This window comes from Hydra viridissima, unplaced genomic scaffold (assembly GCF_058129835.1).
Source record: "Hydra viridissima isolate aposymbiotic clone 2 unplaced genomic scaffold, HvirCarnegie_v1 scaffold_3, whole genome shotgun sequence".
In the NCBI taxonomy this organism is placed as follows: domain Eukaryota; kingdom Metazoa; phylum Cnidaria; class Hydrozoa; order Anthoathecata; family Hydridae; genus Hydra; species Hydra viridissima.
This window is the reverse complement of record NW_028324302.1, coordinates 14,566,068-14,591,911: the sequence shown is the minus strand read 5'-3', so window position 1 is coordinate 14,591,911 and position 25,844 is coordinate 14,566,068. Positions and strand designations below refer to the sequence as shown.

Here is a 25,844-nt window from a genome sequence, read left to right as displayed (position 1 = left end):
TTAGTTCAAATATATTATAAATCTTCAAGTCGAGTAAAAATGTAGTTTTGCTTATCTTTACCGGTTTTACAAGCTAATCCTTCCAAATTGTATATATTATCTAGATGTCTAACTTCACAAAAATTCTGTAAAGAAAAAGTGAAGCAATACTGTTCTCCAAATTGACCCCCAGGTTGAAGCTCTCCCCACTCCTGATTTTTTTACATTTAATCAATCATATGTATTAGTAAACACAATATATGTTGGTCAGAAAAATCTGAACTAAGTGCTAAATATGTATACTTCCAAAATTAAAGCGCATAATTTTTGACTTTTTTTCTTCCAAAGTTTTAATAAAGTCAGTCATTATGGTAATCAAAATAACCAATTTATATTAATTTATTTCATTTACAAAAAAAACCATAATATAAATACATTTGTATCACAAATGATATAAACGTTGATTTTTGTTTAAACTAAAATTTACTACCGCAGATTATAGCTTTTCTCCATAACTTTTGTGTTCTACGTTTCTTTCATAGTTCATCCAAGTTTTTTTAAATTTGTGGTGAACAGATTCACCACATTTTTCTGTTACCTAAGCTAATATTATTGTGTTATACAAAGGGGAGAATGTGACACACTAAAATATGTATTTTCCATGAAACTGTCAAGTCATAGCCAAATACATTTTTTGTGTATAGTTAAAGACTAGAAAATGAACTTTTGAAATCTTCAATTTAAACAGAAATATCTGTATCCATTTCCAAACCAAACACAGCTGTTTTCACTAATGAAAACTTACGCAAGCAATTCATTATTGGTAAAATATTGATTGCTGCAGTTAAGGTAACATCCCTCTCCAAAATATCTAACTGGGGCATAAATAAATAATCATTGTTTCCATCTAAACCTACACCATGATACCATCTCATTTGTATGTAATGTGTTTTCAACCAGCTTTGAAAAGCTGGCCAAACATATAAAAGCAAAGTACAGAGTTTATCCACAACTCCCATCATAAAGTGAAGCTCAGGTTGAGGAACAATTTGTTCAAGAAGAGTTTCTTGATCTTCTTTTAAGTAAATGAATTGAGGATTTATTACATTTTTGTATTCCTGCATTTTTAATCTTTTTTTTCCACCATATACATATTGATCATAACATAGTTCTATGGAGCCAACGTTCTTAGTTTCCCTGCTTCAAGGGAGCATTCTCCTTCACAATACAGACAGGCATATTTGCGAGTGTGACTAGAAAGTCCGAAAACACTGTTTGTACACTTTAGATCAAATGCCATACTGAAATTCACTTCTTCAAGTTGAAGTGGTGCCAATAATTTTTGAAAATGTTAACAATAACTTTTAAGAAGTTTTGAACTTTGATCTAAAGAAATTCAGAGTTTCCAGAAATTCAGTCATTTTAATGTTAATGCTCCATTCTGCAGCACTTGTTAGATTCCTGCGTAAAATAGAACATAATTTTTTTGGTTTTATTTTCAGAAAGTTTTAATACATTTGATAGTTCCATAATAGCATGGAATGAGATATGATTTTCTTTCTTTTTAACTTAATTTCATTCACTCCAACTATAACAGAGAGAAGATGTAGACAACTTGAACTTCTCTCCACTTAAAATTCTTTCACGTTCCATTTTATGCTTTAACAAACCAGATACTACTTGTAGTTTATCTCCAAGTGATTCACTAATATCTATGATATTGCTTACAGCTTTATTTTTGCAACAATCATGAGAAACTAAAACTAATAGTAAGAATTTTATAGCAATTTTTTAATAATAAGTAAAAACAATACAAAATCTATTGAATCAAACTGTAAAATAACATAAAGAGAAAAAATGTTTTAACGAAACTTATTTTAATCTTATTTCTAAATTATAAAACCATAAATATAAACAATCCATACTAAGATTTAAGTAGCTGAGTTCACAGATTTTTTCAGCCACATTTAAATTTTTTGACTGTAGCTAAACATTTGTCTGGATACATAGCAGTGAAGAGGTTTGCCTAATACTCCTATTATCTGAAATACATTATTTTCTATCAAATACATTATTCTACCTGAAGTATATTATGTAGTATCAATATGTATGTATGTGTGATACCTTAATATATATATATATATATATATATATATATATATATATATATATATATATATATATATATATATATATATATATATATATATATATATATATATATATATATATATATAAGTATCTTTGATATACTCTCTAACCAGCTGGAAAAATATGCAGCTTCACGTTTGTTCAGACAAAATAAGTTTCTTCTGCAGTGGGAACACACTAGTGAAGGACGAACTTCAAGATCAAAATCAAAATTTGGCCAAATATATTCTTGAATTTTCTCACATACTGAGGGTGATATGGGCGTTAGAGATTTTGATCTGATACCTTTATTTATCAGACAAACTGCACAAGTTGATAATTTAAAGTTTGCTGCCATGTTCGAAAATGATATTTTTTATCTGAAAAGCAGTTGTAAATGGGTTTCTTTTGATTACTTTAACGACTGACTTTATTAAAACTTTGGAAGAAAAAAAGTCAAAAGCTATACGTTTTAATTTTGGAAGTAAACATATTTAGCACTTAGTTCAGATTTTTCTGACCAACATATATTGTGTTTACTAATACATATAATTGATTAAATGTAAAAAAATTAGGAGTGGGGAGAGCTTCAACCTGGGGGCCAATTTGGAGAACAGTGTTGCTTAAACTTTTTCTTTACAGAACTTTTGTGAAGTTAGACATCTAGATAATATATACAATTTGGAAGGATTAACTTGTAAAACCGGTAAAGATAGGCAAAACAACATCTTTACTAGACTTGAAAATTTATAATATAATTGAACTAAAATTTGGCATTTAAAAAAAAAAAAAAAATTGGAATATTGTAAAAAATATCGTTATTATACTGATAAATATCGGTATTCTCGTTATTTTTATGTAATCCGATAAACCGATAAAAAAAAGCCGATATTATCGTTTCAACCGATACTTTTCCATTCATTTATCGTTTCAAACGATAAGTTATCGTTTCATAGACAAGTTCATATCGTTTGATATCGTTATCATTTCTTATCGTTATCGTTTCAAAATATCGGTTCATACCGATATACCGATAACGATACGCAGACCCTTAGATTTAACATTGGATGTAGAAAAAGCACTGCCCATCTCAATTCAAAAGCGACTTGTGAAAATGGAAGAATCAATTTACCCAAATGAACATAAATCATGGAGTTTTTCGTCTTTTTGGTCTTTTGAAACTCCGGCCACAAATATAAATAAAAAGGTGGGTATACAGTATAAATATTTTAAAGTTTAGTGCAAATATATTGTAAAACTTTTAAATATGTACATAAGTATACAGTATAATTTATTGTATAAGAATTTGATTTTGTTTTTTTTACATTCTTATGAACAAGTTATAATTTTAAGTAATGTGCTTATTTTGAATAATTTCTTTATTAAAAGAGTTTTCAGATTAAAAAAAAACTCTTTCAGTAATTTTTTTTTTCATTTCGATTATTGTTGACGAGTTATCCGCACTGTTTGATGTTTAGTAAAGTAGCGTAATAACGTATGAACTTTTTTTTTCTTTTTTTCTTCTTATTAATGGTTACCTGTATCATTAATCGATGAATTTTTACATAAAAACATTGAAAAAGAAAGTGACCATCTCTAAAACGTTTTTGAACTTTTTAGAGTTTTTTAGAACTTTTTGGATCTGTTTAAAAGTGTGTATAAAAAAAAGAATTCAGCTTCATGTTTGTTTTTATTCATTTATTTTTTTTTTCAGTCGCAATACATGTTGTATAAGATAAGTAATACCACAATAGAGTAGAAGAATACATAAATTTTAAAAGGTGATAAGAATTAAACTGTTGCTGCCGGAATTGCCAAAGTTCTTGATGAATACATTTACTAAATGTTGTAAAAATGATAATCGCTGATACAACCAACGTTAACACTGGGAAAAAGAATGTTGTCGAATTCAAAGAAGTTTTCTCAGAGAACGGTGTTACCAAACTACACTTTATCAGTTATCAGCATCACATTCTGGACAGGATTCTCTGTCCCGTGATGGACAAAGTTAAAGCTCAGTTTGTAAATAGAACGAAAGAAATCTTTAATAAATCAAGGTAAAGGTGAACCTCAAGAGCCATACTCTCTATCCTTGCATTCATTCATGCCTTCAGCAAAGGAAGATTTTTTGAGGAGGATGCGGACTTTAGAGAAGATTTGACTCGGAAGAACACTGATTCACTAATCCAATGTACTATTAGAATGACTTCAAGAATTTGTTAGAAATATTAGAGCCTTACAAAAAAGAATTGCAGTCAATTGAAAATCACTGGAGCTAGGATCCTTAACATACAAAGATATATTCAGTGCGCAGAGCACCCAATCAAAGCGGTACAGGAACTGTGTGCTCCCTGCAGAACCTAAGCCAAACTGCTACTTCAATTTCTTCTGAGTAATAATCAGTTTTATACAAGAATTAGAATATTGGAATATTTGTAAGTTCTTTTTTTGTTTGTATTATAATACATGAATATTATAAAACAAATATGCAGTTACATTAGCAAAAATCGATTTTTTAATTTCCTAAAATATATTCAAAAAAATTATTTTCTATGTTTTTAGACAATAGTTCATTGAATTAAGATACAGGAATACGAAGTTGTAAAAAAGTTATAACCCTATTATACAGTACAATATTCTCAAGGGGTGTCACTAAACTTAGGTTATTGTGGTGGAGGGGGAAGAGGCGGGAGTATATCCTAATTTAGTATCAAAAAATGTAAATATTGTATTCACTAAATAAATTAGAATATATAATATGCATAACATTTAGCAAATGTCGTTTATACGTTTAATTCAAGAACATGTAGTTTATATTAAAACATACATCGTTTTAAAAGATGTAGCACATACATTTTCGAGGCAAAATCTTACATTTCGTCGCCATAACGAAGATATAGATAAATAAATTTTTTTTTTTTTTTCCAAGTTATTTAAAAACATATTAAGGTGTGTTTATTGAATTAATGGCTTAAGAAAGACATTAGAAAATTGCTGACGAAGGGTCTAAATGATACTTCGTCAACAATGCTCTAATGATCGTTCATGATCTTTCAGTTATGGCAGATGGTACACCAAATCTTTTTATAAAAGAGTAAGTGTCTATATGAATGATGCATGTTGATGAAAAAGAATTACCAAGTGAATGCTATGCTACTGAATACAAATCACTTTTTCTTAAAGCGTATATTTAATGCTTCAGGAAAAACGTTCATTTAGCAAAACGCAAATGTTAAAGTTAATTGAATTTTTACGAATTTTTAGTTTTTGTGATAACTTTAACTAGATTTTATGGCTCTGTTTTCTTTATATCAAATATACATGTACCTACTTAAATTTCCATAGGAAATAATTAAACGAGTCTAAATATTTCATGCTTTAATATTAGCCTTTCTTCATTAATCACTGCGTCTTTGTATTTTAATTCATCCTAACTGCAGGAAGTATTTTATTTTAAAAGTAAAGCATTTTTGGTGTGAAACCTACTAATTAAGGAATCATATAGAGTTGTTTTTTATAAGTTGTGACTCAAATATTAGCTTTTTTCGTTTTTGTTTTTCGAATTAAAATTGCGATGAATACTAGTCCTTACTTTAAACACACTTATTTAAAGCAGTTCCATATTATTCAAAATTCTTGTTTGCAGCGCATGTATTCAGTTGGATAAGCTAAGAAAGTTCATCAGTAGTTGGAAGAGAAAACTCAAGTAAAAATAATATCGTTTTTTTATCAATCTATGTAACATATATTGATTTCAATTTTCCCATAAAGTACTGGACACCAATAAAGATAGTTTTAAATGCCATACTTACCGAACTAAGCATAGTATGTCACAAATAGAGCTTTGGATCTACCGGAAAATGATAAAGCAAAGAAATCTTCCAATTCGATTGGTTAGGAAGTTTTAGTTTAAAACTGGAATAAAAGAAACAGCTAGAAGAAAATTAAGTAAAAATGAATAAAAAACAGATGCGGATTGATAAAGAAAAGAAAAATAAATAATTAAGAAAATACTAAATTTGTCGGTTGTAGTAGTGACTCGAATGAATATCTTCATGCCACTGAACTGTGATGCAGTTTAACGAGTTCTGCATCTCAAAACTCTTCTAAAAGGGATCTTTATGATTGTAGATACTTTAATAAATACTATATGAAGAGTAAGAATGCAAAATAAAACATATAAACATATTTTAAAACAAATCTCTTGAAACTGCTTTGATGAGTGGTTTTTCTAATAGTATTCAGGATAAAATATTTTCTATAAAACTTACACAGTCAAGTATGAGACTCACTATCCCCAAGGACTGCTATGAGATTTAGGGGAATGAAATCCCAAGGGTAACATTATTTTCCGGTTATTTACATTGATTGAACTCTGGCTTCTCAAATATATGAAGTTTTAAACATAATATATTAATACTAGGCACCGGCGATTTTGTTCATAAAAATCTGTAAAAATTCAATCCGACTTATTTTGCGGATTATAACAGTCTGATCGATGTCTTAATACAAACTTCCCTGTCTTACACGACGTCTTTTTTATTTTATTTTAAAGTAAGAAATGCAAATAATCGAAACAAGCTGAGCAGTGTTCAGAAACAGCCTAAAGATTTCTATAGAACTAAAATTCGACAAATTTAAAAGAACTTTTTTACATAAAAATTATTTGTTAATCATCAACTGATTAGTTAATTGCACCTGCTTAAAAATTTTAATTCAACCATTAAAGAAAATGACGAAATTGCCTTAAAAGTGAAAGCTTTTATTTTATATTTAAAGTTTAATTTTTCTAGTTTTCATGTTTTAAAAACCTTGCAGTAAACTATTTGCGTCATCATCAGGATCATGAGTTTAACAAATTTTATTATCACTGCTTCACTTTCTTTTTTACTTTGTTGTTTTCAAGATATAATCTTTTTTCAATGATTTGATCTCAGTATTTTGGTTTTCAGCAGACGGCAAATGAATGTTTGTTCGCCGGTTCACACCAACACAGTTTCAAAAGAAAGCGAAGAATATTTGTTAGTCGTTTTTAAGATTTCGTTTTATCAATATCGCTTTTTTCCGTTAAATATAATATATTTACAATATCGTTTGTTACAGTATTATTTCTAGTATTAATTGAATTATTTGTATTACATAGAAATTTAAATCTATTGTGTTTTGGCGCCCCTAAGCGTTTGGCAAAAGCTACGCGATATTTACGGCTTTGTATACGTATTTATTTATTGTTGTGTATACATATCTACTTATGGCTATTTGCACCATTTTAAAGCATTACTTTTGAACGTCAGAAAAAAAAAAAAAATATGTATTTTTCTTTTTGTAATAAAGTAGTTGAAGAAATTTTAGCAAAGTATTTAAATAAATATACACGAAAATATTAGTGCTTGTACATGTGTAAATAAATACAGAGGCCCATTACGTTTAATCACAATATTTTATATCAGAAAGTACAATAGTAGTAAGAAATAATAACAGTTGTATAAAGGATATTATACTAAATAACGTTCGTAGCTTAACTATGACAGTTCTTTGTGAATTTGTGTTCTAATATTACATTAACCAATTAATTGTCAAGTATTTCGTAAAACAAAAATATGAGAACTTTTTGCAGATAATTGTAATTTTTAATACACTGATTTTTTATTCTATATTTTTACAAATGCTGGTTAATCTATTATAATGTTATGATATCATCATAATTATAATTATATTATAATAGTATTATTATCATATTATGATGAGATTAACATATAGTTTACTTGAAGGTTGAAATATTACAAACTTTCTTTTTTGAAAAGGTCCGAACCTGTCGTTAAGCAAAAGTAAAAATATATGAGAAGGGCATTTAAGGACTCCCATTGACGGCCATTAAAAATCTATTTCTCATTTTAATTATTGCCTATTGGTGCATTGAGAATTGGCAATAATTTCTGTAAAGAACAATATCTTAACTTATTGAAGAGCTCGATTTGAAGAACAGTTAATGAAGTTGATTAACATCGAAGATATTGAGAAATCTTACAACTCAAAAGTTTAAACATCTGATATTGATCTAAAAAGCAGATGTTATTACAAATATCGGTTATTTTTATCGATGGATTGGCTTTTTTGACGATTTATCACGATTAAAGAAAATTTATTTATAAAAAATTTGGTACAGTTTAAAAAAGAATGCTTGTTGAAACGCCCCATTTCACAAATATAAACTGCTTTATTTATAGTAAAATTGAAAAGTTTTACAAGATGTGAATTAATCAGCGATGAGCATAAATTATAAAGATATAGTCTGACTCTTGTATTATGCTGTATTTTTATTTAAGTAAGCAAGTACACAAAGATAGATAAAAACTCAGAAAGCATTTTATAAAACTACAGGGATGGCGCCACAAAATCATATTTGGTGGATAGAAAGGAGGGGAGGGTTTTAAATTACTACTTTTAATTTTGAACCTCAGGAATTTAAATTTTTTAGGATGATGAGCATTAAAAGCAAGTTTAACAAAATAAGAAAAAATAAATAAAAAAAAATAATAAGACGATGGAGAATAAAATGATGTTGAATAATCCAACACAATGTTTGAGAAAATTTTTGACTCATTTGGTATTATTCCAACATTGTAGCTGAATGATGCAAAATGCCAAAAAACGTGTTGAAGTTCACTTTCATGCAGAAAAAATACCCAACACCAACGTTTAACAAAACTTGAACATCTATCTGGCATGTTAGATCAAATATTCATTTCCTTAGTTAATAAGTGTGGACGGTATTTATTTTCAAAAGCTGTTTAAAAAAAATTTAATCCAATCATTTTTTTTCCCTATGCTTGTATAAAAAACTAAGAAAAAAACATGGGTTCGATCAACCCCCAAGCATCAGTTCTAAACAAAAAGAAAAACCGTTTAACAGGGGGTTTGAGTATGCCAAAATTTTCTTTACCACATTCTATGTTATTCATCTATTCACAATATAACATCTCATACAACCTACTATAAATTCGTTTACTACTCTATTATCTAGATTAACGTCATTCGTTATGAATGCGAAACAGAAAGTACGACAACTTGAAGAGAATTTATTTTCATTTTCATACTGTGTGGGAAGTACAATTGTATTAATATAAGCAGCATTTCTTTGTAAAGTAAGTACATTTTTTAGGAATTATTAGTTCATTGGACTAGGTGTAAAGGTCAGGAGCGGATAAGGTTTGCTTCAACACCTTTTTTAAAAAAAGTCTTAAATCATTTCCTTTTCGTTTAAATAATTTAGTTGAGTATTTAACTTTAAAATTTTTGTTTAATAATTTATTTTTATTTAGTTTAATTTGTTGTAAAAACTTTTTAAGCAAGAAAAAAAGTTGAACAATTAGTTTCCTTGGAGATAAATATTACAGATGCAGTTAAGATTTTCCATATAAAGACTCAGTGTATCTAAATATGGATAAAAGTAATAATTAAATGTGCGGACCTTGAGAAAAGAACTGCTTGTTTACTCCTGAAGTTAACGAAGCATATGAAGAATATTGAGAAGGTCATTTAATAAGGCGATTTTACTGAAAAAAACTAAGTATCTCAATCTACAAGAACATTTACTCACCTGGTATGCACCTAGGATTAAATGAAGAAACAAATTTGGATTAGGAAAAAAACATGGTCATTAACATAGAAATAAACAGGGTAATTGTTTTTTTTTTTTCTTTTTTTCTTCTGGTACTGTTAATACTTTTGGTGAAATTTGCGGCAAAAATCTCTAAGTAAAGAAGACTCAGATAGTTTAATTGTTTTTTAGTTGCTCAAAGAATATGTTTGCTAGACAAAAAACTAACATGTATGTGTAAAAAGATGACTTAATATGTCTTATTTCATTAGGAGCATTGTGGATTTTTAAAAGTAACTGACCATTCCTATTATTGTTACTTCAGTATTTGAAGTAGAAATGCACGAAGAAATCAATTTGATTAATATGAGATTGGATTCTTGTGTTAACTTATTTTCACATATGCTACCAAAACGATCTTCATCATTTGTGTCACAAGAAGAAATATTAAATCCAGGAATTCTTTTTCCTGCCAGTCGATCAAAGCAAAAAAGTAACCTGTCTAATCAATATGAGGAAATTTCACTATTAACATTTCATCAAGTATAATGTTTTTTTAAGCTTCTGAAATTTTCTCCTGTATGTAACTTGTTTTAAGATTTGACTTGTTACAAATTCTTTTTTTTTATTGAGGCTGCACGTGATGGTCAGATTAATATGGTAAAAGAGTATTTGAACTCTTATGGTAAAGATAGGAAAAAAATTAATATAAAGGATGCAGAACAAACATCAGCATTACATTATGCAGTTCGTTACGGTCATTTTCCTATTGTTAAGCTTCTTGTGGAAAGTGGTGCTAGTAAGAGTTTTTAAATTTAACGTAATTTTTACAATTGTTTGAAAATTTTATTTGTTTCAATACTCATACCCTTAATACTGGTTGAATAAATCTTTTTTGATCAGAAAGTTCTCTTTCAAATTACATTAGTATCTTAATAGCTCTCAAGAATTGTTAAAATATTATCCTTCAGAATTAAATGTTATTGTTTAGAATTTGAAACCACTTTTGATTTGATAATAGATAGCGTATCAATTTAATAATCAAAATTTAGCTAAGATGTTTTAGATTTTAAATCAGTTTTTCTTTTTGTAATGCTTTATTTTAATTGAATAAAGTAGCAGAAATAGATCTAGCTATTCATATTGCTTCCTTATTTTCTTACTTTTAGATATTAACATCAAAGGTGAGTATGGAGCAACCCCACTACATTATGCTTCTCGCTACATTGTTGAAAAAAAAAAATTTTCTCAAGTCAGTAATGAACAATTATCTCCTCTTTATCCTCAGAAGTGTTCAAAACCAATGCGCCAGTTTATGAACTTTGGCAAATCAGATAGCAAAAAATCTCTTACAAAAAGTATAAAGACTGTTTTTGAAACTGGGAAGAAAAAGAACCATAACAAAAAAACTACAATACATTGTTCCTTAGAGGGTATCAACAATATATTTGGTAAAAAGCCTCAGCTAAATGCTGTTAAAAAAGACACCAGTGTTATCTCAAATAGAACACTTTCTAATTTTGATTTGATTGGAAATTTAAACCCTGAAAATAGTTTTCACTATGGTTATGAGGATAATGAGATAGAAAGTGAAAGTAAAAGACCCGTTATCATTATTGGTAATCTTAGTAAAGAAGAGTTAGTTGAAATGAAAAGTGTAGATGCTTTGATTTTACCAGCCTTAAAAAATGTAAGTTCATCTGACACAATTGCAGAATCATCATCATTAAATGAAAAGGTTAATGAACTTGGGGAAAAGTCATTTGGCACTATTAATGAGTTTACTGATTTTTTAAAGGAAAAATTTTCAAAAAAAAAACCAGATGTATTTAGGAGAAAGCATCCATGCAACAGAATTGAGGAGGATTCCATATTGACATATCTTTTAGAGCAAAAAGCATGTGTTAATGCAAAAGACTTTTATGGCTCCACACCACTTCATTATGCTGCAATGAGAGGGAATATAATTGCTACTAAACGGTTGTTAATACAGCGAAATATTGAAATAGAGGTTTTTTTTGCTTTGTTTTTTGTTTTAAATAGATTATCTATTGTTTTTTAAAAAAGATTTTTTTAATCTGATTAGGAAATTTTTAATATCTTACTTGTATTTTGCTGAATATTTTACTTATAATAGGCAATTGACCATACAAAAATTACTCCACTCCATTGTGCTGCCAGTGCAGGATCTTTTGCTGTTTGTCGTTTACTACTGGAACATGGTGCAAATATTTTCTGTCAAGATGAAGAAGATATGACTCCTTTGCATTTTGCTGCTATGGAAGGTCACTTAGGTAAAAAATGTTCTAAAAAAAAGTTACGCTTATAAGTAATAATCATGAACTTAGCAAAGTATCAGTTTACCATGTATGGGTGATAATAATTGCAATCAATTCTCATAAAAATAATGAGGTTTTTGAAGCTTTTTTTTTTCTTAAATTAGTTGTAATTAGTGGAAAAAAAAACTTTTATAATCATACTTAATTTATAATCATAGTTGATTAAACCATTGTAATGTAAGTAAAAGTTTCCTTTTTAGTTGTTGTGTTCTTTGCGCTTTTTTTTCTTTCTGCCTTAAGAAAGATTTTGAGTAGCTTTAATGAAAGTTTGAAGAAAACAGTTTTTATTTATAAGAAAAAGAAAAAAACATAAATGTTTGGGCAATATTTCAATAAGTTATGATTTTCTTCTTATTATTTGTACAGATATTGTTATGTTATTGTTCGACTATGCAGAAAAACAAGGCGGCGTTAACATGTTAGCAAAATTGATTTTTTCTCATGATCGAGATGAGCAAACTGCGTTACATCTTGCTGTTGAAAGTAACCATATAAATATTGTTGAGTTCTGTATAAATAAAGGTGCTAATGTTAATCTTATGAAAGCAAATATGACTTCGCCACTTCACCTGGCCAGCACTTCTGGATTGATTGAAATTGCAAAACTTCTTGTGGAAAACGGTGCTGATATTGAGTCAAAGAATTCCCTTCAAGAAACACCGCTGCATCGAGCTGCTTTATTTAATCGTGCAGAGATTGTAGAGTATTTATTATCAAAGTGAGTTTTGACCTCAAGTCTGATGCTGATCCTCTGTTCTTTGAAGCAGTAGTAATGAACAGTTGTTATGAGCTGGATTTTTAGATATTTGATATTTAAGGCAACTGAAAAAGTTGTAAACTTTGTTGTATTTAGTATCAATCAAAGTTCTATGTGTTCATAATTCTTTTAGAGGAGCAAGTATAAACAGCAGAGATAAAGATAACGAAACACCTCTACTTATGGCTGTGCGCAAAAACAATTTGGAAACAGTGAAGTTGTTGCTGGATCATTCTGCTGATCTTACAGTAAAAGATGCAAATGATAAGACGTGTTTGTTTGTTGCTGCTGAAGAAAACTCTATTGAGGCTTTTGAGGTGGCATTTTGAAATTGGAATCATAGTTTTTTTTGTAACTTGTTTTTTAAACTGTTTTATTGCATTTGAAGTGACTAATGCAACTTTTTAAATTTGTGACACTGACTATTTTAAAGTTTTTGATTATTGAATCCTAGAGTGTATTTGTTTTAATGAATAGAGTTAAAGCTAATTGATGGAAATTCTCTTCTAGATTCTTTGTGAACATAACATAAAAGTACTGTTAGAAGAGTTTGACAAACATGAAATGACACCTCTTCATATTGCTGCAAAGGAGGGCCATGAGAACATTGTGCTGGTAGAGTTTCTATATAATAAGATGTAAAGAAATTGCAATAATCCTAGCTCATATTTACTTATCACAAATTCAAAAAGGGTTTCAAAAGGTTTAAGTTTCAACTATTAACAAAGATATGATTATTGATTTCTTTAAACTTACTCAAATGTATTTTTTTATTACACAAAAATCAAATCAGGTAGAACAAAGTGTTTGAGATTCTTATATACATATTGTTTCATTTTAAAATCATTTGTCAATACATATTTTTGTTTTAATTCATATATAGGTTTCATGCAAAGATTCAAGAAATCCAAGAAACCTTTTTTTTTTTTTACTTATTTGGGTTTCAAATTAAAATTTGAAAGATTTTTAATGTTTCAAAAAAACATCTCTTAGTTGATTTTTATTTTATTTTAAAAAACCATTTTACAAAAATAAATTAGTAATGTTAGTTACTAAATTGTATTTAAAATTTAGTTCTGATAATAAATTAATTTTTTTATGGACTCTGTAAATATGATAAAAAAGAGTTTTTTACTTTCCAGAAACTCATTTTCTTTTTACTGCAGTTTTGATAGTCTGTGGTGACATTTTTGTGTTAAATACTATAAAAATATGTCTTTGCTTTTGCAGACTCTTTTGAACTTGGGGGCTTGCATTGATGCAAAAAACGATGAAAATCTAACTCCTCTACATTTAGCATCAAAGTATGGCCATTTCAGGTTAGGTTATTAGAAGTACTTTATAGTTAAGTATAAATTTTTAACAATATTTTATTTTTTTTATGTATGTTATATCTAGTATATAAAGCCCAAAGATTTTATTTGTATATGTATACATATGGGTGTGTTCTTTATACAAATCCACAGTTTTGATCTGATCCTCACCAAATTTTTCCCCCAGATCTAATTTTTCCCAGGGATGGTTTTAGGCCAGGTTTGAACCACCCCGGAACCAAATTCCAGCCTCCTCCAACCACTCCTTGCCCCTGGTGAGGGAGTGATTATAGAGCTAATAATTTTAATAGTTTTTACTAGTGTAAACCAAAAAATTGTAAATATTATCTTAGTGGTTTTATAACAATTTTTGATGGATTTTTTTGGAAAAGTGTATGGTATAAATGAATGAAGATATTTGCAAAGACAGGTTTTTGTTTGGAGAGAAGTTTGTAATTTATTTAAAAAAATGACTAATAGATTTGATAGACAAATGGATTTCTGATTTTCTAAGGTTTTTTTTTTTTTTTATCTAATAGCTGGAAAACCCAGCACATTCCAACTAGTTTTTAACAAAACTAAGTGCTTTTATCTCAATATTTACTCATTTATTTTGATTATTGGAAAAAATTTAATCATTGGGAAAAATGTGGTGTGAATTTATTTTTCTAAACACTTCAATATAAATGTTAGTTGAAATGATTTAAGTTGGTTGTAACTGTTTTATTTCTCCATTAACTATTCTTAAAAACTTATTTTATCATGGCTTGTTAATTAGTAGTTATTTTGATTGAACATTTTTTAAGTCAATTTTTGAATTTTTTATGTCAATTCTGGAGTTTACTTTTATAAGCTTCTACTTTTGCTAAATGCACTTATTTTATTTGCTAAGTATTTGCCATAACTCAGCAGTATGGCTACTATTTTCCTAAAATTTATGTGTAGCCTTTTCTAGCAAACTTAGCCTCTTACAATTTTTGATAAAGGGTTTAGAAAATACTATTTTTTAATTCAACACGTAAAAACAGTGGTTTTTTTAATAATAAATGTCAATATGCAAAAAGATTTGCTAATTACTAAATCTTTTACAAAATGCCTTAAAGCCTTACACCAATATGTATGTTGTATGTCTATATAAAAAAAAAATAATCCGTTTTTTTTAAATCCATTGCCAAGACTTAATATTACATTGCTGTAGATTCTTTTTTTTGAATATTGTTTATAGGATTGTTGAAATATTTTTATCAAATGACTTAAGCATTGTGAATGATGTTGATGATGCCTCAAACACGCCTCTTCATCTTGCTGCAATGGAAGGACATGTTAAAATTGTTGAGATTCTTATTAAATCTGGTGCTGCTGTGGATGCTAGGTTTTTTTTGAATATTTATTAAGAACTCAAATTTGGTACTGTTTCTTTTTTGTTCTAACAAAGGTTGGTTGTTTTTATCTTAGTAATGTTATTATGTAATCTTTTAGAAATGCATTGCTATGGACACCATTGGATTGTGCTGCATTTCGCGGGTGGAAGCATTGTGCTGAGTTTCTTCTAGATGCTGATTCTCTTGTTAATCCAATGGATAAGTTTAAGGTAAACCTAGTTCTTATGTAACACAAGTTTAAATATTTTCTGATTGAGCATTTAAAAATCATGGGCACTATATATTTTAGATGATAGCAAAGCAGTTATATGTAGCCTGTTAAAATATGGTTTAGTTTGGATAAACCAGACTCTAATATTTTTTTGTAGTTTGTGTTAATTTTTTGTGTTTCTTTTTTCAGATAACTCCATTGCATTTAGCAAGCAAAGAAGGACATGTAGAAATGATAAAGTTGTTGTTATCTAGAAATGCTGATATTTCACGGAAAGATCACCTAGGAAGGAACTGCTTAGATTATGCAATTGATAATAATCAAAGGTTTGAACAAGCGAATTTTTTTTTAATGTTTTGTAAACTGAATTTCTATTAAAGTCAAGTTTTTATTACATGTTAAAGTTTGTAAAACTAAGTTTACAAAACTGAAAAAGTTCCTAAACATTAAAGTTGCAGTTTGTAATTGTTTCTTTACATGTTAAAAGCATCAGTTAAGCGGTAAATGGTTTATGATGTTCATTAAATGTATTTGATGGTTTAGCCTGTATCCTTGTTTTAAACTTTTTACACAGAGAGGCTGCAATTGTTATTGTCAATAGTGCCAATTGGAAAATTGTTATGCGTAACTCTACTTTTGAAGGAAACAAGCATACCACACCAATGAGAAAGTTGATAAAGAAACTTCCTGGTAAATCTTATTATGACCTACACTCAATACAATTTCTGGATAGCATACCAATTTAACTAAACATTGTTTAAATTTCACTTTTTGAAAATTAAATATTCTGTGCTTTTCTAATGTATTAGAAAAAAATGTCAGTTTTACATTGAAAAACTTGGCAGTGTAAAAAAATCTGCTCTTTTTATTTTGGTTTTGTGAAAACCTAAGATTTAAAAATTATATCAGTATGCTATAAAAACATCAAACAGTATCCTTTTCATTTTTGAAGCAATCTTTAAAATAATTCTCTAAATCAGTTGATCAGTCATCATTGGTGAATTCCAGTATGCAACAGTCATATCCATAGTTTGGGTAGTTACAAGTGAAACATTCAGTTTTTCATTTACATCTCAAAAACTAAATGTCGAAAAGCTTCATAATAATTTAAAAAAATAGAACTCTTCAATTGAAGTTAACACAAAAAAACATTCAATCAAACTTTTTTTTAAAAAAAAGCATGGTGCAAAAAAGTGTATTTTGTTGTTATGCCATTTCAAAAAAAAAAATTGCAGATATTGATTTTTAAAAAACGGTTGGTTAAGAAAATGTATATTGTTTTAATTACTTGTAAAGGTAGACTTTAAATTCACATTTTTGAGCCATGTTTTTTAACTAAGTTTTTATCATATGTTCTGTTTTGTATTCATATTTGTAATCAAAAAAAATATATATATATTGCTGACTAATTTGGTTGTTGAAGCTCCTGTTCTGGCATTAAACCTTTCCATATTAGGAGTGATTGACTGTTGACCAGTTGTTATATAAGTTTTTGGGTATTGTTTTAACTTTTTTCACAATGAAGTGATTGGTTTCAGATGTCGCTGAAATTGTGTTCAACCAATGTATAGTTAACAATGGTTTACCAAATGAACACCCACAATTTAAACTTACTTGCACATATGAGTTTCTTGAAGATGCTTTTACACCATGGGGCCCAAATGGTATAGAGTTCTTTGAACATCATAGTAAAGCTCTTATTGTACCTGCCATTAAATCATCATTTGCAACAGGATGGGTTCAGAGAATGAAATTGCCTGGCTATTGCCTGAAAAATATGGAAACTAAGCAAAATCACCCATTAAAGTTTATGGTATGGCATTATTTTTTGTTTCAAGATTGTTGCATGTGTTAATTATATGTATTATCATTTTACTAATTATCTGTTTAAAAAGCAAAATCCTTTGTTAAAATAATAGGAGTTCCTATCTAATCAGTTTTTATACGAATAGAGTCTAAATCAGACATGGGGATGTATTTGTATTTTAAAATATAAATACTATAAAATATGTATTTGTATTTTAAAGTACAAATAAAAAAGCAAAAGATTGTATTTTGTATAATAACTAATAACAAAAGAATGTATTTTGTATTTGTTTTTTAAACCCCTTTTTTTGCAAAGTATTTTACAATAAAAATACTTTGCAAAAAAAGTGTTTAAAAAACAAATTTCTTTTTTTAAAACACTTTTTTTGAGAAGTATTTGTACTTTGAACATTTAAAATGCAAATTGCATTTCTCCTTTCCGCTGAAAAAAGGTTTTTTTGGTGCTAATATGAACTGTTTGTGTCAAGAAATTTTTTTTTTTGTTTACTGATTTGGTATTTGCTAGTTCTTTGTAGTACTCTTGGCAGTTGGGCTATTCATTACACTGTAGCTCATAATGTTTAGCATGAACCATTTTCTATTGCAATATAAATACTAATAATTACCAAAACATTCTAGCTTAGCCTAAGACACAATACTTTTTGGTACTGTAAACTTGTTAATCTGTTTATACATATATTGTTTTTTTGTTGTTTTTTTTTTTTTTCGTGTCTGCTTTAAAAAAAAAGAAAAATTGAACAAAACATGGCAAAAATACCCATTTTGCCTGATGGAAGGCTGTTTGAAGTGATAAATGAAGACTTGGATGGCAAAGTAAAAGCAAGATGCACTCTCTGTCCTTGTGGAAACCTATGAGTTGCTCACAAAATGTGACTTCAAACTTTCTTTTACATTTAAAACAGAAGTATCAGCACTACAAGATTATCAAAATGATAAAAAATCAAAAATTGAAGAAGGCTGAAAGCAGCAAGTTGCTACTGAAATCACAAATGTTGTTGTAAAATGCAGTTTGCCAAAGCTTTGTGAACAAAATTTCATCCAGGTAATGTTATTCAATTTCACGCAAAACATTGGTCAGCAAAGTTGATTAACAGTTTGAAACAAAAATGATGATTATCAAGAACGACTTGAAGGTTGCTGGTTTTGTCTGCACAACAGCTGATATACATTTAAATTGGAAAAGAAGTTTTCTTGGCATGACAGCTCACCTCACTAATGAAAAGACTCTGAAAAAGAATTTCCATTCTTTTGATGCAATATCTGAGAAAAAACAAGGAATCCATGAAAGACTTGGACAAAGCCATTAAAAAATCACCAGAACTGTCACAGATAATGCAACCAACTTTGCAAAAGCCTTCTGAGAGTTTGGTATTAGCTGTGAGGATGAAAATGATGAAAAAGAAGAAGAAGAAGAAGAAGAAGATGATGATGACGACGACAACGACGACGACGACGACGACGACGACGACGACGATGATGATGATGATGATGATGATGATGATGATGATGATGAAGATGATGATTGCGTTGTCTTTGAAAAGATTCCAGATGATACCACATAAAACCAAATCTTACCACCTCAAGAACGATGCATTTCTCACACACTCAGCTTGATTGCAATAACAGACATCAAGAAAGCTGTATATTCAGTCACACCTAAAAAGATCATGTCTTCATCGTTTGCAAAAGTCAATTCAATATAGAAAACTTGTAACTACCCCAAGTCAGCTGAAATCATCCAGAACATATGCAACTAAAGTCTGGTCACCCTGGAATTCTGGAATTCCATGTATAACAGCCTGAATCATTTGCTTGAATTTGATCAGGACACACTGAAAGAGCTTTGTAGGAGACTGAATCTCCCAGAAATGACCAAGACTGAGATTGAATTTTTAAAGGAATACTGCTCCATTCTGGAACATATTGTAGTTACAATAGAAAATTTTCAAAGCAAACTGCTTCTATGGAATGGCCATCCTTGTACTGCAACAGAATGAAACTTTGCTTAAGTGCAGGCAAGAAAAAATTTTCAAGTACATTGATCCACTAGTCAAGAAGGCACTAGAAGGATTACAAAAGAGTTCATTTTGGAACAAGACGAATATTAGGTTAAAGATGCACTTCTTGCCACAGTCTCAATTCTAATGTTCAAGCTGAAGCCCATTTTCCAATACAAGCGTGAAATGTTGTAGCAAGCATTCTTACAAGCTACAAATGGCCTAAACAGCATCAATGATAAGAACACGGACAACATTGAAATCCTCCAAATGGATGACTTTTAAGAGTGGTCAGATGGAAATGAAGATCAAGATGAAAGACCAGTTTACTCATCAGAATTAAGCAATCAAACTTTAATTGAAGTATTGCAATTCTTGGAGGACCAGAGCACATAATTGGAGTCTCTTCAAAGGTACCCATATGTGAAAAGAGTTTTCGTCTAGTACAACACAACATTGATATCATCAGCTCCAGTGGAAAGACTCTTCTCATTTGGATCAATCATCCTGCAAGGCTGGCAAGGTCGTCTGACTAGCAAAAATTTTTAAGACTTTGCTGAAAGCCAATAGCACTTAATACTGTATAGGAGTAGTTCTCTTGTAGTACTGTACATATGGTATACTGAATTAATTTTTTTTTCACAGCTGGGTATGTACACTTATTGAAGAACATAAACCACTGTTTGAGAAAAATTTTGAAAAATTTATTTTGTGTATATTTTCTATTTTAAAATACTTTTTTGGCAAAGTATTTTGTATTGTATTTGAAATACTTTTCAAAAGTATTTTCCCCAAGTCTGGTCTAAACCATAGTGATAATTCTGCTTACAATCATTTTCTTAGTTTTGTCATTTATGAAAAATACATTTTCTTCCATAGATTTTTGTAAAAATGCCAATGTGTATTTATTATTGGCACATATTAGCAAAATTTAAAGCTTCAATTTAAATAGTTTGTGACTAATAATTTTCAGAAAAACTTTTTAGGTTCAAAATGAGCGCACAAGACTTTTGTGTCATCCATTGGTCACCTATTTGTTAAGAAGAAAGTGGAATTCTTCTGGAAGATATGTTTATTATTGCAGATTGTTGTTATATACCATCTTCCTTATGTTTGTAACAGGTTATGCTTTATCTTTAAATACAAATTTAAAGGTGGTATGCTGTTCAAATTGTTCTACAGACGCTACTAGTAATTTAACTAAAATAAATCCTCTAGTTACTAGCACATCTTCAAACTTCTTTATTCAACCTGGTAGATACTTCATTGTGGTATTAAGTGCCATAAGTTTAACAATAGAGGTATTTTTTTGTATGTATAGCAAAGTCTTAGCAACAAATTTGTTTGTAGAAATCTATCTTCTGTTAATTCAAATAATATTGCTTTGTATTTTTTAAATATGCAATCATCTGTTTGTTAAAAGTATCAAGTAATTTCTTATTTAAAACAATAAAATGCCAAAATCATAAAAATTACCTAAATCAAGCTTTTATTTCAACCATTAAAATGTTAAAATCAGGAGTCTTAAAATTTTTAACAAGCTAGATAAAATTGAACAGTATTTCTAAATCCATATTCTGCATACTGTCTGCAATTAAGGGTGAGTTTTTTTACAACTACTTTTTATGTGTTGCTTCTGAAGTGAGATTTTTTTTTTAGATGATGAAGTTGCTATCTGAAGCGCATCATTATCTGCATATTCATAGACTAATGGAGTTAGTAGTGTATATCTTTGCACTTTATTTTGCTTTGGAATCGTTCAGGTGGACAAGAAATGAATACAGCTCAAGGTACCTTTTGCAATTTAAGTTGATGTTTTAAGTTATGATAAGTAAAATGACCTGATGTTAAGAAAAGCTTTTCTATGGTAGATGCTCAGAGTGGTATCGTGGGTTTGGAGCTGCTACAGTGACATTATCTTGGTTAGTTTTAGTATTGTTCATGAGGAAGTTCCCAAAACTTGGCATTTATGTGGTTATGTTTACTCACATTCTGAAAACGTTTGCAAAGTTTTCGATTGTTTTTATCTTATTTATTATTGCTTTTGGACTTGGTTTTCATTTGGCTTTAGATGAGGAATCGGTAAGTTTGAAAAAAAAAAAAAAAAAAAGAATAAGTGTTTATTTAAATTTTAGCACATTCTGAACATGAGATTAGTTAATACAAAGATGATCTGGTTAAGCTCTTAGATTTCTAATCACAAAGTCATTAATATTTTTATTTAGTATTTTAAAGTTTAAAGTATTAAAGGACCTATTTTTGGGGGAGATAAAAATAAGAAAGTCTAAAAAAAAAAAAATTCAAAAATTGGTTGTGAATTTAAGTTATAAGTACTAGAGATTTTGAACTGATAAATCTCAAATGCTTTTAAATGATTCATTGGGTAAAACAGTACCTTTTTTGAGAATTTTGAGGAGATGAAGTTAAAAATTAAATTAAATTATGAATAAAAAAACTTTATAAAGAATTCTACATTGGGTTAAATAAATAATTTGTTGTCTAAGGCAATTCACTTAAAAAAATGAGATTGACATATATCATAAACAATACAAGTAGAGTTCACGATTTTTGGCTCAAGATGCTTATAATGATAGATTACATGAATTAATCAATATAGATAATTTTTTATTTGGTTAAGACATTTTTTTAAAAAAATTGATTTTTAAAATTCTTTGCACTCTATACCTCATAGAGCGATACAATTGCATTCATCACTCCTGCTCGCTCCATGCTTAAAACAACTTTAGGAATGTTAGGAGAGTTTGAGTATGACACAGTGTTCAATAGTGCAAAGAATGAACAAATATCAGTGGGATGGGCTGTTTATGTTGCATACCTGATTATTAACTGCATCATACTGATGAATTTATTGGTATGTTTTTAAGTTTTTTATAGTTTACAGCCAGTTTATATTGTAAGTTATTAGCTACTGTTGCAAATATTGCTAAGTTGAAAAAACTAAAAAACCCATTATTAAAACTATCATGAAGACTGTTATAAAGCTATTATTAAGACTATTTGTTAGACTATTATAGAGACCCTTTAAAACTAAAAAAACATTATAAAGACCATTAAGATTATTATTAAGATTATGATTACAAATATAGTTAAGAATATTACTAAGACTATTATAAAGACTATTATAAAGACCCTTTTAAACTAAAAAACTATAAAAACATTTCACTGTTATGTCCAAACAGTAAAAAGTTATTAGAAAGACAGGTTACACTAAAGTCTTGTTATTTACTAAAAAAAAATTCCAAAGGTAAACTCATTGAATTAGAACAGTAAGTGAACATCTTTTTTTAAATTTTTTAAAATTTGAATTCATTCTACGGAGAACTTCAGACAACAGTATTATAAAGTCTGTATTGGTTAACAATTTGGCGCCAAATTAAAAGCACTCAATGGTGTTTTTGTTAGAGCAACAGAATTTAAATGCAGAAAGTTTTAAGAACTGCTCCAAAACATTTCATGGATTAGTAATAGCTTATGTGAGATCGTTGGCAAACGAATTGAACATTATAATAATAAATAAAAATACCACAGACATCGCATCAGTGAACCCAAATTTAAATAAAAGATGTTCATTTATCTAGGCATATAAAATTTATATTATTATATTTATGACATTTTACTGCAATCGCTATTATCATTAAGTTCATATATGAAACTATATGTAAAAAAATCAAACTTTTTTACTTTTGAATCCATGTTTTATACTTTGAATTAAGTTTAAGATGTGAGTTCTAAATTTTTTTTTTTTATTGAGTTTTAAATCAAGGTATGTAATTTATTATATATATAAATTAAATCTTATTTTTACATATAAAAAATGTATATAGTATAATTTAAATTTTACATTTACATATAAAAATAAATATATTACATATACAAAATAAATTTTACATTTAAAAAAAAAAAAAAAAATTTGGAACTTACTGTTAAAAGCTTTACAATCAATAAATCTGGTTTTATCTAAATTATAAAGCTTCTTTTAAAACCTTTTTAGATTCAAAAGGTAGGATCTCTTATGAATGTCTAACAAATAGTCTCAATAATAGCTTTAGTAGCAGTCTTCATGATAGTTTTAATAAAGGGTTTTTTAGTTTTTTTTAACTTAGCAATAGTTGCAACAATAGCTAATAATGAGCCATGAATAAAAAGCCAGAAATTATTAAGTTTTTCAAAAGGACTTTAAACTTACCCATAGCTTTTAGCTCTAGCTGCATATATGATATATGTATGATTACATAAGTTATGATTATAATATGTATAATTGGATTTAGTTTTGATAAATAACTACCAGGTCATGGTGTCTGGAGTTCTTCTTTATTCAAAAGATAAAATGCAGCTTTTACTTATTTTCTTTGCTGTGCTAGTTGGTTTTTTCTAATGTTTAAGTGAATACTATTATCATGTAACCAGAAAGCCTGGCATTCCATCAAAGCTAAATCTGAATCATTTTTCATGACAATTTTTTAATCTTATATAAACTTTGTGGTAAATTCATAAAGTTCTCATTTTTTCTTCTTTTTAAAATTTTGTTTTGTAATTATTATAACTAGACTTTTTAGTAATAATTCTAATGTGTTCATCTTTAGGTTGGTTTAGCAGTTGATGATATAAAAGGTGTTCAAAAACAAGCTGCACTACAGAGATTAGCAATGGTGGTATAGAGTTTGATTGGATTAAAAGCACTATACATAAGACTACACCATAATATAACACATTGTTCAAATAAACAACAGTATTACATTGTCTTACTCAACTGCAACAAAAACTGCATTTAAACAGTTGTTTCACTGATTTGCTTCACTACAACCTAGTTGTTCTACTATGCTGCAATGTTGAACTACTATATTGAGCTGCAACTTTATACTTGGCTGGACAGAATTCAGTACTGTTCTACTGCATAAAATGACCTTTTACAGAAAACCTTTTCTGTACCCTACTAAAATGCTATACTATGATACACTGCTGTTCTATTACACTACAAAAATCTTTAATTGTTCTGTAAAAACACTTAAACTAAAATGAAAGTTATCTTCTTTCTAGGTTGATCTAACATTAGATGTAGAGAAGGCTTTGCCTATTTCAATGCAAAGAGAGCTGGTGAAGTTAGAAGAATCATTTTATCCTAATGCCAATAAAGCATGGAAAGTCTGGTCATGCTGGTCCTCAGAACCACCAGCTACAAATACAAATGAGAAGGTTTTTAGCATTTAGCTATGTTTTAATTTAAAAATGTATTAAGTTGATTTTAAGGATAATCCGTGGGGAATCATTAATTTCAGTCTGTTAAATTCAATTACAACAGCTCAAGTTTACAGTTCCATTTTAAATTTTGATAGGAGAAAATTGTTAATATGCAGATGCATCAGCAACATTTCATCAATAAATTCCTAATAAACATCAAACTCTAATAATGTTAAAATTAAATTTGAATCTGATTTATATTTACAAAAAATTGCAATTTCTGTTTGTTTTTTATGCTCAAAGTATTTTGTCTTCAATGATGTGTAAAAATTTTTTTCAAAGCAGCCTTTTTAAGAACTTGAAAGTATTTTATGTGGTATGAGTGTTAGCTTCAAACTGCACCATCACTGATTTTTATGTGTCAATGATTTTGATATATTTTAATACTCAATAGGTTTGTTTTTTGAAATTTTAAAATTTTTTAAAATTAGATTGACAATAACTTGATGAAAAAAGAGCATAATGAACTGAGAGAAACTGTTAATAATTTGCAGACCAGAATGAAAGCAATGGAAGCACAAAACAATCGAATGGAGGATATGTTAAATGGAATTGTTAAGCATCTAAATATCAGTTAACTTTTTTTTATTTTACATTTTTTACAGTTTTTTATATTGTTTAAAATGCAATTTAAAATTGCAAACTCATTAAAGGGAATAAATTTGTTATTAATAGTATGAAGTGAATGATTTTAATAGTGTTATTTGTATTATTATCTTATAGCTTTAGTTTTTCATTGTTACTTTTATTTTACTATAAGGTTTTAAGTTGTTTTCTTTTGGTTTTTATTGTTTTTATAGGAATAATAGAAGTTATTTTTTCAAGATTCTATAAAAATTTTTTGATTCTCTTCAGTTGAAGTTTGTATAACATAGGTACATACTTGAGTTTGTATAATATAGGTATTCATTCGATATATATTCAAACAATATACTCAAGCTCAAACTGCTTTTTTTTGAATGTTGAAAATGTTTGAAACTCTGCTTAACAATTACATCTATATTTATTTTATTTATTTTTAGTATAGCATTTTTATTTAAAGTAAAATTA

The 25,844-nt window shown here is 28.3% G+C and overlaps 1 protein-coding gene and 1 pseudogene across 4 annotated transcripts; one reads left to right on the top strand and one right to left on the bottom strand.

The window, feature by feature from the left end:
• Positions 1-345: 345 nt before the first annotated feature.
• LOC149891135 (uncharacterized) lies at positions 346-1,318 on the bottom strand (annotated as a pseudogene).
• Positions 1,319-9,159: 7,841 nt separating this feature from the next.
• LOC145202183 (uncharacterized) lies at positions 9,160-25,539 on the top strand. 4 transcript variants are annotated; one of them, XM_090081557.1, is made up of 22 exons: positions 9,160-9,254; positions 9,432-9,789; positions 10,035-10,252; positions 10,343-10,508; positions 10,879-11,720; positions 11,847-12,003; positions 12,415-12,766; positions 12,939-13,122; positions 13,316-13,420; positions 14,036-14,124; positions 15,344-15,490; positions 15,598-15,709; positions 15,901-16,037; positions 16,286-16,401; positions 17,250-17,524; positions 20,522-20,836; positions 21,195-21,325; positions 21,407-21,617; positions 22,228-22,407; positions 24,140-24,208; positions 24,594-24,749; positions 25,226-25,539. In XM_090081557.1, exons 3-22 carry the CDS (start codon positions 10,049-10,051, stop codon positions 25,370-25,372), a joined length of 4,095 nt encoding a protein of 1,364 aa, XP_089937683.1. In that variant the 5' UTR covers positions 9,160-9,254; positions 9,432-9,789; positions 10,035-10,048; the 3' UTR covers positions 25,373-25,539. The 4 variants fall into 4 exon arrangements, 3 of the variants coding, with proteins under 3 accessions (XP_089937683.1, XP_089937682.1, XP_089937684.1); XM_090081556.1 differs by lacking the exon at positions 9,160-9,254 and having other exon boundaries at positions 9,454-9,789; positions 9,982-10,252; XR_016450649.1 differs by lacking the exons at positions 9,160-9,254; positions 25,226-25,539 and having other exon boundaries at positions 9,454-9,789; positions 9,982-10,252; positions 24,140-24,435; positions 24,594-24,642.
• Positions 25,540-25,844: the final 305 nt, after the last annotated feature.

Excerpts from the sequence above, each read along its gene's own strand:
- LOC145202183 (XM_090081557.1), top strand. The coding sequence starts at position 10,049 with ATGCACGAAGAAATCAATTTGATTAATATGAGATTGGATTCTTGTGTT. Across the intron at positions 13,123-13,315 it reads ACTCTATTGAGGCTTTTGAG|ATTCTTTGTGAACATAACAT; the intron begins GTGGCATTTTGA and ends ATTCTCTTCTAG. Across the intron at positions 21,618-22,227 it reads TGGCTTTAGATGAGGAATCG|AGCGATACAATTGCATTCAT; the intron begins GTAAGTTTGAAA and ends TATACCTCATAG.